Source organism: Paramormyrops kingsleyae, chromosome 2 (assembly GCF_048594095.1).
Source record: "Paramormyrops kingsleyae isolate MSU_618 chromosome 2, PKINGS_0.4, whole genome shotgun sequence".
NCBI classification, from domain to species: Eukaryota; Metazoa; Chordata; class Actinopteri; order Osteoglossiformes; family Mormyridae; genus Paramormyrops; species Paramormyrops kingsleyae.
In genome coordinates this window covers 18,422,673-18,435,798 of record NC_132798.1, presented here as the reverse complement: position 1 = coordinate 18,435,798, position 13,126 = coordinate 18,422,673, and the positions used below count along the sequence as shown (strand labels likewise).

At 44.6% G+C, this 13,126-nt stretch overlaps 1 protein-coding gene across 2 annotated transcripts in view; it reads left to right on the top strand.

The window, feature by feature from the left end:
- adgrd2 (adhesion G protein-coupled receptor D2) overlaps window positions 1-12,370 on the top strand; it is a 36,866-nt gene extending 24,496 nt beyond the window's left edge. For both annotated transcript variants that reach the window (XM_072707302.1, XM_072707300.1), the window contains exons 20-26: window positions 669-789; window positions 2,426-2,467; window positions 4,368-4,421; window positions 4,511-4,661; window positions 4,902-4,960; window positions 8,747-8,777; window positions 11,149-12,370. In XM_072707302.1, coding sequence (XP_072563403.1) covers window positions 669-789; window positions 2,426-2,467; window positions 4,368-4,421; window positions 4,511-4,661; window positions 4,902-4,960; window positions 8,747-8,777; window positions 11,149-11,156 — 466 coding nt within the window. In that variant the 3' untranslated portion in view covers window positions 11,157-12,370. The remainder of the gene's footprint in view (window positions 1-668; window positions 790-2,425; window positions 2,468-4,367; window positions 4,422-4,510; window positions 4,662-4,901; window positions 4,961-8,746; window positions 8,778-11,148) is intronic.
- The last annotated feature ends 756 nt before the right edge of the window (window positions 12,371-13,126 follow it).

The window sequence follows — 13,126 nt, the reverse complement described above, 5'->3', positions numbered from 1 at the left end:
GTAAAGAATCAATGGCGGCCTCCGTGCAGATACAAACCAACGCCGGGCCGCTGCGCGCCGCGCCGCGCGTTCCCGTGGAAGAGAAGGACCGTCGGTATTCGCGCCCGCGGCGTGTGCACGCTCCTCTGCGTTTCGCGGCTACTTTCCAGCCCGATCCCGGTGACATAATTCCAAGATAAAAACGTGTCTTGCATAGGGCAATCGGGTGTGGAAAATGAATGAGTGAGCGTATTTGTTTGTCTGTTAATTAGCGAATTCCGGTATTGCAGCTGTAGCAGGAAAAAAATCCTAATTTACACAAAGAAACGTTATAATAGTGATTATATAAAACATAATATCCATAGGCCTACTCACTGATTTTTGTTTGAATAACACATCCCACACACACACATTCATGAACCAAAACAGATCAGATTATCTGCTTAATGCTTAGAGAACGAGAAGAATCTTTCTGAAATGATGTCGGCTGAGCGCAAAATGGGGAATAACAATATGATTTAGACATAATGTACTTTTTAGTGAATAAACCACGTCTGTGTCCTTTCACAATTATTTTGCTCCTGGTGGCTACGCTAATTCGTTAGTAGTAATGCTCCTGCTCCTTGCGTCATAAACGATGGCTGGTGTCTGCCTCGTGGCTCTGCTGACGCTGTCTTCGGGTTGTTTAGGGCTGCCACCCGCCCTGTCCTGATCCTGCTCCCCGTGCTGGGCCTGACCTGGATCTGCGGGATCCTGGTGCACCTGTCTGTGGTTCTTGCCTACCTGTTTATTGCCCTCAATGCTTTCCAGGTGAGCATGCTTCCCCATCTATCTTCTGGATGAGTATCCATACCTGTGTGTGTGTGTGTGTGTGTGGATTAGGTTTAGATTACATTGTGAGGACCAAATTCAGTGTACAGTGCTGGGCAGGGTGTGGCTGGGGGGTAGAGGGGTGGTGGGAGATAACAGTTCTGAAGGGCAGGCCAGAGTGGGCGGAGTCTCGGCGCCCAGCCCACAGGCCCCATCCACCATTCACCTCTTTATCAAGCCTGCGATAAGCCACGCCCACGTGCCCCATAAATCAGGCCTGCCTTGGGATGCACTTCCTCTGGCTCTCGCTGCTGCCAGCCTGGCTCCTGCTATGGCTGGCCTCTTAATTAATAACAAGAGGTGCCTGGCCCCCCACTGACCCTCCACAAGGTGCTTGTTAATTTAGATTTACTGTCAGTGTCCAGGGGAAGGAGATAAAGGGCTGATAAATGTATAAATTTGTATGAAGGGAGTACTGCATGCTGGTATAATCAGCCAGGGGAATCGTCTGTGATGTCTGACCTCAGTGAAAGAACATGCGTACAGAAGACATACACCCATATGCACGCTCACATGTACACATGCGTACAGAAGACATACACCCATATGCACGCTCACATGTACACATACATACAGAAGACATACACCCATATGCACGCTCACATGTACACATGCATACAGAAGACATACACCCATATGCACGCTCACATGTACACATTCGTACAGAAGACATACACCCATATGCACGCTCACATGTACACATGCATACCGACGACATACACCCATATGCACACTCACATGTACACATACATACAGAAGACATACACCCATATGCACGCTCACATGTACACATGCATACAGAAGACATACACCCATATGCACGCTCACATGTACACATACATACAGAAGACATACACCCATATGCACGCTCACATGTACACATTCGTACAGAAGACATACACCCATATGCACGCTCACATCTACACATTCGTACAGAAGACATACACCCATATGCACGCTCACATGTACACATGCATACCGACGACATACACCCATATGCACGCTCACATGTACACATACATACAGAAGACATACACCCATATGCACGCTCACATGTACACATGCATACAGACGACACATATATACATACCCACATATATACATACCCACAGAAACCCTCCCCAGATTTTTCTGAAGTAGGACTTCTCTCTAATGATGTGTTGTCCTTCTCCTGCCTGATCAGACTCTCATTTAGTATCACTGCATTGCACTTTTGAGAGTCGCCATATTGCACGAGCCTCGTGTCAGCACACAAACAGAAAAGTATGCTGAAAACATGACAAAGAACAATTCCATAAAGAATATCCTGCAATTTCTCCCTTTCATTTGACTTGCTGCGGGAATGGTTCTTATGCAGTAGCAGTTGATGTGCACTAGAGGGCAGTAGTGTTTCAACACAGCTAACCCAACAACTCTACTCCTCCAGGTTGGGGTCAGAGTCTCCATTGTCCAAAAATAAATCAGTTCCATTCTACACATCTTATTACTTGTTTATTCTCTGCGCAGAGCTGTGCGGTCTTTTTACGTGCCATGCTTGCCCTTTGCATTGTGCTAACTTGCTCTTTCCTCCCTGCAGGGTCTGTACATATTCCTGGTGTACGCAATTTACAACAGCGAGGTAGGCAGCCGGTTGGTGATGAGCTTTCTGCTGCGCGGTTGAGTCGGGGCTGATCGAGAACCCTCCAGCAGGCACTCGAGATCGCAGCACAAAAGCGTCCGGAGGCGCTGATTTACGAGCTAAAGTCTCCGTGCTGACAATGGCAAACCACAGATCTGATTTGGTGATTTGTTTCTAGTCCAAGGACGCACATTTCCGAGACACAGCGGCTCACGGCTTTACTGTGAGGTAGAGTTGGATGTCTTGAGACCGGTCTTGGTCTCGAGACCACTTTTACGTGGTCTTAGTCTTGTCAAAGTCTCAACGATCTTTGGTCTTGGTCTTGTCTTGGTCTCGGATCCCTCGGTCTTGTCTTGGTCTCGCTGTCTTGGTCTTGCTGTCTCAGATCAACATAGTGGTCAGGAGATTTGGAGCGAAAAGTATCCATGACACACAACGTAATGTTCAATAATGCAACATTATTATTATTTCGCCTTTCACACCCTTCAAATGCAACCAATCTATGACATACATGCATTTTGTTGTGATTCAGACTTTGGCGCACATCCAATCAAAATACATGTTATTCACGCAAAATAAATATAGCACTAGTTAAACATTAGTTAAATGTGTAATCACATGCCACTGCAGACATCAAGATGTCAGAATCTTTTAAGCACTTGTCCTTATTTTTATTAATGCACAATTTGATGTGCAGATTGTATTGGTATATAGTATTTGTAGTTTGCATTTGATTCATGTGAAGTGTGCACATGTCTTTATATTGTTTGATTACAGTATTTTACTTAAAATTGTGTTGTTTGACTAAATAAATGTGACCATTGACTTTTAAATAACATCTGCATATCACGTTGTGTTGACTTAACAGGCCTAATCCATTTCAGGGAAGTTGATATCATAGTGTCATTTGGCTAGTACTACTACAATGGGACATGATGCAATTTTAAGTTTATAATTGTGTATCTTCAATTTGATGTTACAATTTCATCTACAAATTAAGTATAATTCAAATCAGTTACATATTTCCCATTCTTTAGATAATTGTTGGAGGTGTTAGCTGTTTTGTCAGATGACTTTGGGACCAGTCAGTACCCGTCATGTCAGTCCTCAACAGCACACAAAAGTTAAGGGAGTCTTTTTTTTCGGTCTCGGTCTTGGTCTCGTCTTGACTTAGTCTTGACTCGGTCTGTCTTGGTCTTAGTCTTGGTCTTGTCTTGGTCTCGATACCCTCTGGCCTTGGTAGTGTCTTGGTCTTGGTTTAGGCGGTCTTGACTACAAGTCTACTGTGAGGTGCTCTCCTCTGAAACGATCTCATATTGCCTAAATTTTTCATAGCTGAGAGATGCCTGGTATGCCCACAGCTGTACGCAAAACGTGCACCAGAGTCAACGAGTGTGTAAAACTCCTTTGAACTCCTTTGGACTGCTTTCAAGAACAACATCCCAACTACTGTGGTCAACCCATTATCTAAAACTTTATTACTAAATGCTATACATAGTTTAAGTAATTTTATTAGACACATACAGTGTGGGTAGTTCTTCAGTTTGAAAACGAAACGTAACACTCACATAAATATGACAGAAAACTGCAGTGAAGCTGTGATTCATATAGCAGAATGTTATTTCTAATTTTATTTCGAAAACAAGCTGATAGACAAGCAGCACTTTCTGCCATTTTCTCCTCTATTCTTTCACCAACACAGAATATGATTTTATAGAACTATATCTGAAGATATGGGATGCGACACGTACCTTAACCCTTAACATTCCGCACACGTTGTTTCATCCTTCTTTGACAGACATTATTCACCCTGTTTCTTAGATATTATATGTGTACGCATTCAGTGAATGCTATTATATACCATGCTAGTATTCAGCTGATTTTTCTTTTGTCCATTAAGGTGAGGACTGCCATCACGAGAATTCAGGAAAAGAGAAAGGCATTGTCTTTTACAGTAGGTTATCTGATTGGGTTAAAGTTGTTCGGTCAGGGTATGCTGATTGAGCGGCTAGTGTTTAGGGCTATTTTCTACTGGTTTTCCAGAACTGCTCCCAGCCCATTGGCTTCCTACCCTCCCAGAGGACTCCAAATACTTCCTGGGCCTGCGGTGCATGTGCCGTGTCCAGCCCCGAGACCAGTGATACTTCAGGGCAAGGAGGTGTACCCACTTCCGGGTCGGTGGTCATCCAGAATGGTGAGTAGCATGTCACTCTCTGATCCACTCCACTTAAGGTCAGACGTGATCCTGTTGACTCACCTCTAAGTCATGGTACTTGACGTATGTCACAGTGTGACCTTGGCTCTCAGAAGTGGACGACTGGGAGCGCGGTGTGTCCAACATGAAGATTTCTAACTCCATTAGGGACTGTCCTTGTTAACCTGAGTGTTGGCTATTGTGGCCGCCATTCATGTTTACGTTGCTCCTGTCTTTCAGAGAGTTTCATGAAGGAACACATGGTGAGCTTTTCCTTGCGACCAGCTACGGCAGACCAGGTACGTGACTTTGCTGAGTAAGGCATGTCAGGTTATAAGCAAGTAACCATCCTGCAATTCATGAGTCTTCTGTGAAATTTTACATTAGCTTAGTAAGGCATTTCACATTTCATTTCACTCAGAGGTTACTCTATACCCAGGAAGTCCACTGCTTCATTTTTATATAACTTTTGGAAAAATTTGAGAAGGAGAAAAGACTGTAGGCAAACAGAGATATCTTGGAAGCTTTCCCAGTGTGTCCATTCATTCATCAAGCTACATGTTCTGCTGGGAGTGCTGGTGTTTTGATATTTTGCCACAGAGGATCATCCTGTGTAGGACAACACGGTGGTTCGGTGGGTGACTGTCACCTCACACTTCCAGGTTTGGGGGGGTTTGACTCCTTCTGTGTGAGGAGTATTTCATGAAAACTGTATATGTCCAATTTTTGATGATTGTGACTTTTTACTGTAGATGAAATACACCCATTTTCTCTGTCCCTAATAGCATTTGACATCTAATTGACCAATGAAACGTTGTTTTGTACTACTCTATTTAAGTAGTACTTGTGTTTGCATTGGTTACACATGTTAACACATGTTAACTAACCATTTATGATGGTTGTTTCTATGGATTATTTTATATGACTAACTGTAGCAACCTAATATTACTTAGCTAACTAACATCATTGTTAAATAGTTTGTATCTTGATGCTGATGTTTTTCCCTCACAGACAACAATCTAAGTCCATCAAAACCATTAAACTGTTCACTAATGGCTGTAACAACAAGGGTTTGAAATTGTAGTGCTAAGGTGTCTCATTATGTTGTAGGGTTACTTTGTAAAGTAGTGTCTGAGAAAATGCCTTTTCCACACTGCTGAGAAAATGGATTTTTGGAGTATTTTTACACGTCTTTCACTGGACAGTGACAGTTTTCTCACTGTCTCTTGTGATATGATTTTCTCCCACAGTCCAAAGTTGGGCTGGGCAATAACACGATAACTGTAATTATCACAATATAATTTTCCTCAATATCAATATGACAGATGCTTGATAAAAGTTTGATATAATTTAAGACCGAATGTGATTCCCGGCGACGTGTTTTGCATCATAATGAAATGATGTCACTTCCTCTGTGACTTTTTGTCAGGCCTAGCAATGGAGCGCAGGCATAGACACTGCCATAAATACACAAATGGGGGGTGGGGGGGGGATTACTGACCAAGTAAGAGAAGGCAGTAAGGCAGGCAGGTAGGCAGAAAACAGGCAATACCGTCAAAACAACAGGGCAACTCATCGGGAGAGTGAGAAATGCCAACAGTAATAATTCACAGAGAATTATGGAAGTGTAGGAAGACTGCCAGCGGTGGCCTTTATCGGCACTGACTAAAATAACTCATTTAACTTCTATCTCAGACTTGTGAAATGTGAAATGCTGTTTGGTAAGTGTTTGTCACATTCTAATGATAAAGAACAGTTTAAAACCACAAATAATCATCTGGTTTATTCAACTTTCACTCTGGAGCAAAAATCAGCCTTTAAACCAGAAAGAAATAATCATTTGACGTTCATTGTGTTGATGTAAATATCGGCTGAAATGAACATATTCTATGACATTTTTGGCCATATCGCCAAGCCCTAGTCCAAAGGCATGCTTTCAGCTAATTGGTGATTATAGATGCCCGTGGTCTGAGTGGTTGTACCTTCTGATGCACTGGCACCCTGGCATCCAGGCTGTTACCCAGCCTTGTGCCTTGTGCTGCCTGGAATAGGGTCCACGCCCCCCCAGGACCCTAACCTGGTTAAGCAGTTAGGAGAAGGATGGATGGTTCATCCTTCGTGGCATTCATATACATGAATCTCTACAGACCCCCTACTGCTCTGTGGACCCCCGGACCCCTGCTCAGCCACCGGTGTGCAGTGCAGCAGTGCCTGATTGTTATTATATATGAGCCCCATTGTAGGAGCTGATTAGTACATTACACCTTATATAGCAGTTTATAATAAAGTGATCATAATGATATATTACTACATTAATCATAGTACCTGGAGTGATAATAATAATAATAATCCATCCATCCATCCTCTACCGCTTTTCCGGTTCGGGTCGCCGGGGCAGCAGTCTAAGCAGGGAAACCCAGACTTCCCTCTCCCTGGTCACTTCGTCCAGCTCCTCCGGGGGAATCTCGAGGCGTTCCCAGGCCAGCTGAGAGAGATAGTCTGTCCAGCGTGTCCTGGGTCTTCCCCAGGGCCTCCTCCCAGTGGGACATGCCCGGAACACCTCACCAGGGAGGCGTCCAGGAGGCATCCTAAGCAGATGCTCGAGCCACCTCATCTGGCTCCTCTCGATGCGGAGGAGTAGCTCCTCACCCTATCTCTAAGGGAGAGCCCAGCCACCCTGTGGAGGAAACTCATTTCAGCCACTTGTATTCACGACCTCGTTCTTTCAGTCACTACCCACAGCTCGTGACCCTAGGTGAGGGTAGGAACGTAGATCGATTGGTAAATCGAGAGCTTTGCCTTTTGGCTCAGCTCCTTCTTCACCACGACAGACCGATGCAGCGCCCGCATCACTGCAGACGCCGCACCGATCCGCCTGTCAATCTCCCGCTCCATCATCCCCTCACTCGTGAACAAGACCCCGAGATACTTAAACTCCTCCAATTGGGGAATGACATGGAATAATAATAATAATAATAATAATAATAATATTAATAATAATAATCATGGAGACATGTGGTTGCATAGCACCTGAATAATACACAGGACATTAGCCCCATGGATTACAAGGCAGCTGTTGCTACACCTGGGACTACACCTTTGTACCCCTAAGCGGGGCGCTTAACTACTGAAGTGATCTATGTCCCTTTGTCACACCTTCTCTACCACTTAGCGTGCCAGGCTGCACGCCTGTGCCCAGCCAGCCTAGGGCCCGGTGTGGGAGGCGTTCTGGATGGACAGCCCAATCAATATGCATAATAAGCTATTTCATTTATGAACAACTGGACGCAGTGGCTGAGTCTGTAGTACTGTTGCCTGGCACCCTCAGGATTTGGCCTTTGAATCCCACTGTTGTGTGCAGTGTGCAGTGTGCAGTGTGCATGTGCTCCCTGTGTTGACTTGGGCCTCTTCCCCGCACTCCGGTTTCCTCCAATATATCATAAACATGGCATTAGAATCAGTGACTGTAAACTGCCCCCCATGTATGAGCGTGTGTGCACTGCAGCAGCAGGCATCCTGGCCAGGCTGTCGCCACACCTCACGCCCTCTACTTCCTGGGTCAGTGACTCCAGGCTCCCCCGAACCCTGTACTGGATAACTAGCTTGGAAAACAGATAGATGAATACAATAGGATTTAATTATGGTTTAACGTGCTGCTGCCAGGTGAATATGAGAAAATGGAAAATAAAAAATCATTCTGAGCACATTTAACTTAGAAATGTGATGAACTGGAGTCCTCATCTGGGATAAAGAGCTTTTAAGATAGATTAGTTATAATGATGATTAAATACAAAATTCAGCACATACTACAATATATTACATTGTACATTACCAGATGTGCACAACGCACACGTGACGCTATTTAAATTTCTGAGATGAAACCAGAATTACTAGTTACCGAAGACTAAAATCTAGGCGCAATAAAAGTTACCATTTTCGATCGCGTGGCTAAGAGACATCCTTCAAGTCATTACGGTCATTATGCTGAAGAAAGTACGCTTGTTCTGGATATTTCTGGAAAGGTACATTTGCTAATGTCCTTTCTTTTAATTGCTTTTTGATGTGTTGTTGTTTTTCTTCTTCAGGTGGTTCAATTGACAGCGTTCAAGCCTTCAGGTAAGTCAGAGAATTGAATGTGGCGTAAAACCCGGTGCCGCTGCGTTGCTGGTCCGCGCGCGGCGCGTGTGAACGCGGCCATTCAGACGCCGGTATTTCAAGGTGATTGCTGAGCGTGGGCTAAAGCGGGAGAAAGACAAGGTTATGCCACTTAATTAATAATGCATATCACCCCAGAGGTGGCAAAAAATGCTAACTTTGACTCATTAGTCGGCTTCTTTCGTTCGTGGATGGTATGCATTTAAGTGTTTTGCCCTTACATTATTTCCCGCACGAGTAGCGACGTGTGTAATTGAGGTGAGCTTTTGGTCTGTGTCTCAGTCGCAACCCAGATTCAAGTCGTTATCTTCTCATTTTCCCATGCCAACAACCGCCGTCACCTCGTCGGCTTTAAGAAGCGCCCATAAGCGTTTGTTTATGGTCGTAAAATGGTTGAATATGAAGTGATAATTGCACAGAAAATGAAGCTCTCCGAATTTTTCTAGCCGTGGCCTGTTGCGGCGACTGGGTCCGTTAAGTGTGCTCAAATCCTGTAAATTTCTCTCATATGTTTTTGAACATGTACCACACTAGACCAGTGGGCTGTTTCACCAGGCAGGATTTCTCAGTTAGCTTGGTTAACTTAAGCTAGAAGTCATGATTGTACAATAAGAGTTTAAGTGAGGAGCATTTCTGTTGGACAATAATGACTTCTAGAGCTTAAGTTAACCCAGTTATCTGAGAAATCCTGCTTTGTGGAACACCCCCTTGATCATTCTGCAGAGGATGCCAGAGAGTACTGTTCATAAATAGGCAATCTTAATCACATTAAATAACTCTCAAAATGGTGAATCCACTCGTGTTTTTGAAACCTTAATTATCTCTCCTGTGCCCCTTTACCTCCCATGGTTAGTTTCTCTGTCAATAAACAGAAGAGAAACACAACCTCCATTGACATTCTTATTAATTTCTCAAAATAATGTAAGCGCAAACCAATTGGAAACATTTATTTACTCTGTAATTTTGTCCAGTGATGCTGTATAAATGTCTTTACTCCGTAATTAGTCTATTTCTGTGATTATCTGGCCTTTTCTTACTTTTCTTTTCTTACTAATTGGTGACCAGTAAAGTCCTTGAACAGGAATATCTTACCCAAAAGGCATTGTGGTGCTCTTGATTGGCATGTGGATAATATGTAGACACCGTTTTACAGTTTACAATTTAGTCACAACCCAGTTTTAAGCTGCTGCCATAGGTGCTTCCCTCATGCCCTAATTTGTACATTTTTGGCTAAGGGTGGAAATAAATTTTTGCTCAAAGTGAAAACCAAACAGAAGGAGATGAGAGTGACCCAGCAAATGCCCGTTTTCAGCCGAGGGCACATTGAAATAGCACAATTCCAGGGTTTGTGGGATCAACAGACAGTTGATGTTTGCAAACGAAATCTGGCGCTCTTTCAGAAACAGGCTGGAAGGCATGAGCACCTCAACATGCTGGAACAATTCATCTCCAAAACGAGAAGTCTTCTGTTCGGATGCGGCTGTCTTTGCTATGGAGCGGACGGGCCATTGAAAGCACACTCATTATCGGTTTATCGCCTGGCATTGTTGTCATTTTCCCTTTTTTTCGGGGTGGGGGGGGTGCTTTTGGTGCTCAAGGACTTCTCTTCAACACGTCCAATCTCTGTTAGGGGACCTTCGCGTGGCAGTGGAGGAGGAAGTTTCCGGCACGGCCGGCATCATTTGTCGTGGGCGCCATTAGCATTGTTGGGCGATTCCCTTTATGTCAAAAGACCAATTAATGGCTGTAGAGTGGCTCTCCAGCCGCCACGTGGCACCAAGTCACAGCGCTGTGCCACACGCGCGCTGAAAGGCTTCATTTTCCCCGTCGGGGGAAAAACGCATTCAGCCGGCTGCGATAACACACACTCGAACACCTGCTCCCCTTGCGCCGCTGCTATGCCATTCTTCCCATAGCCCGCTCGAGGCCCCCCACCCGAGACGCTGCGGCTCAGCGGCATGTAGGCTGGCAGCAGACCTGCCCACCACGATCGGCGTCCTGTGGCGGGTTCCCACGCACACGCTCACCATTTCGCCAGCCAGCGGCATGCTTTCAGTCACCATGCCCTCTTACGCCCAAACGGTTATGTACCCATTCGTGTTCAAACGGGACAATGCTTTTAAGAATATTTGAATTACATGTTTATATCGCACCTATTTATTCTCGTAATTGTACTTGTCTTTTTGAATTTGTCTTTTGATGCACCTTAATTTGTGTTAATGTTTTATGCTTCATTTTTGCATGTTATCGGTGGCTGAAGGGATTGTGTGGTGTAACTGACTGTTTCGTGTGTGTATAACAATGATATCCTGAACCTTGAATCTATGTGTAGGTTGTTGAGCGACCAGAGCATGGACAGCACTCATGGTGACCGCGGCGGGCGAGGACGCATTCACAGGACCAGGCGGGAAGAGGTGGCTCTCTGAAACCCAAAGCCCCGCAGAATGAGGACATTCCAACAACCCTTCGGTTTCATACCTCGCTTGCTGCTACTGTCATCATATAGACAAGCTCTTCACGTTCCTGGAGGAACAGTCTAACCCACTTGTTCATTATAAATAACCATTTATTTAGGGTTAGGGTCCCGGAAGGCGCTGGATGATCTTTTAGTGGGACAACCTGTCTGAGGATGCTTAGAGTCACTAGTTACCCTGAGGAGTAACCAGTTTCCCTGAACACAGTGTTTTTTAACTGGGTAGAACACCAGAGAACCAGTATGTAGCCCACGCTAACATGGGGGATGACACGCTAACAGGGGGCTACACGCTAACTTCATGACAGGGCTGGGGACACCTAGACGTGCAAAGGACCACCACACCGGTGGTAAGTTAACAAATGAAAGCAACTAATTTGGTATGCATGTGCCAAGCTAGCATATGACATCGCCTGATCTCCTGAAATGGCGTTAAAGACTTTTTATCTGGGGAGAAACACCAGCTTTTATGGAGGGCCTGGGAACATAGCCTAGACCAATCCTCAAGATCTTCATCTTGTACAGCCTGCCATGTCTGTTTTCTTCTCTGTTTTCTTAAAGTAGATTTTGGTGAACAGGACTCATTGGCTAAAATACGCAAATGCTGCTTTGTTCTATGAGCAACCATGGTTTGATGTTGTCATTGTGCAATATGAGCAAACACCCCCAACCCGCCACGACTGGAAGTGTGGTGGGCATGTGATGTCAGCTGTCCGTAGCTCTCAATCCTAACCTGAAACTTTCCCCAAATTCATTGTGACTGTTACAGTTTATGGTGCACTAGTGGTATTGATAACCTTAGTTCTCCCTGCAAGAGTTGTCTGTAGGTCATGGGTGCTAGATGCTGGTGTCTGAGAGCTTTAAGTCTTCTGTTTTTTAGTTGGTATTAGTAGGTATCGTCGCTGAGATTGATGCCTTTTGTCTCTTTCCATGTTGAATCTTGACCTGCTTTGGACCAAGAAGCTTCAGATCAAATTTTTATTCAAACCCATATCAGGGTTTGTCACTTAAAGGAATCTGAGACTGCTGTATGTTTGTTTATTTTCATAGAAATAAAACCTGTTTGTACACTCAACTGACAGTCATTGTATTCTGGAGTTATTGGTTTGTCTTCTATATATTGTTATTGTTTTGAATCGTCATCGCATCCTGAATGGCCATTAAATAGACTTATTTTTCTTAACAGTCCATAGTCCTTAACCATGTGTCGAGTTTCATTTTTTTCCTCACACGTTTCGGCAGTCAGAGGCCCCTGTGCTGCCGTTTATTGCGACGCCACGTTAATTGGGCTGACCTCGAAGGTCAGACAAAGGAAAATGAACAGAGCTCCGGAGGAAAAAGAAAGACATTTCACTTTCTGAAATTACCATCTGGGCCTTTCTCCTGGCTCTGAATGGGGAGCAAAACACCCAAATTAAAATTTTGTGGAGCGTGCACAGCTTTGCTGGATTGTGCTTATTGATTTAAAACCATTACAGCAGAATTTGGCCTGAAACACATTTGATCTTTTATATTTTCTTTTGTGTTTAAAACCATTGAAACTGGAGATGAGGAGGAAAGGCAGGAAGGTGAGCTGAGGGCCTGAAGCCTCTCGGGGCTCAGTGCAGACGATCAGGCCCGGGGGAGTGTGACCAGGAGGGTGTCAGCGATTCGGCAGCAGAGACATGGTGGATCCGGAGAAAATGCGCTTCTTCCCCACGCTGCCATCTGAACCACGCAACTGCTGTCGGACCAGGTGGCCAGAACAACTTCATGATTCTGTTCTGAGCTTTTGGTTTTGATGCCTGTATACACAGGACATTCAGGAGGGCCTAAATGATTATAGCCATACCATATC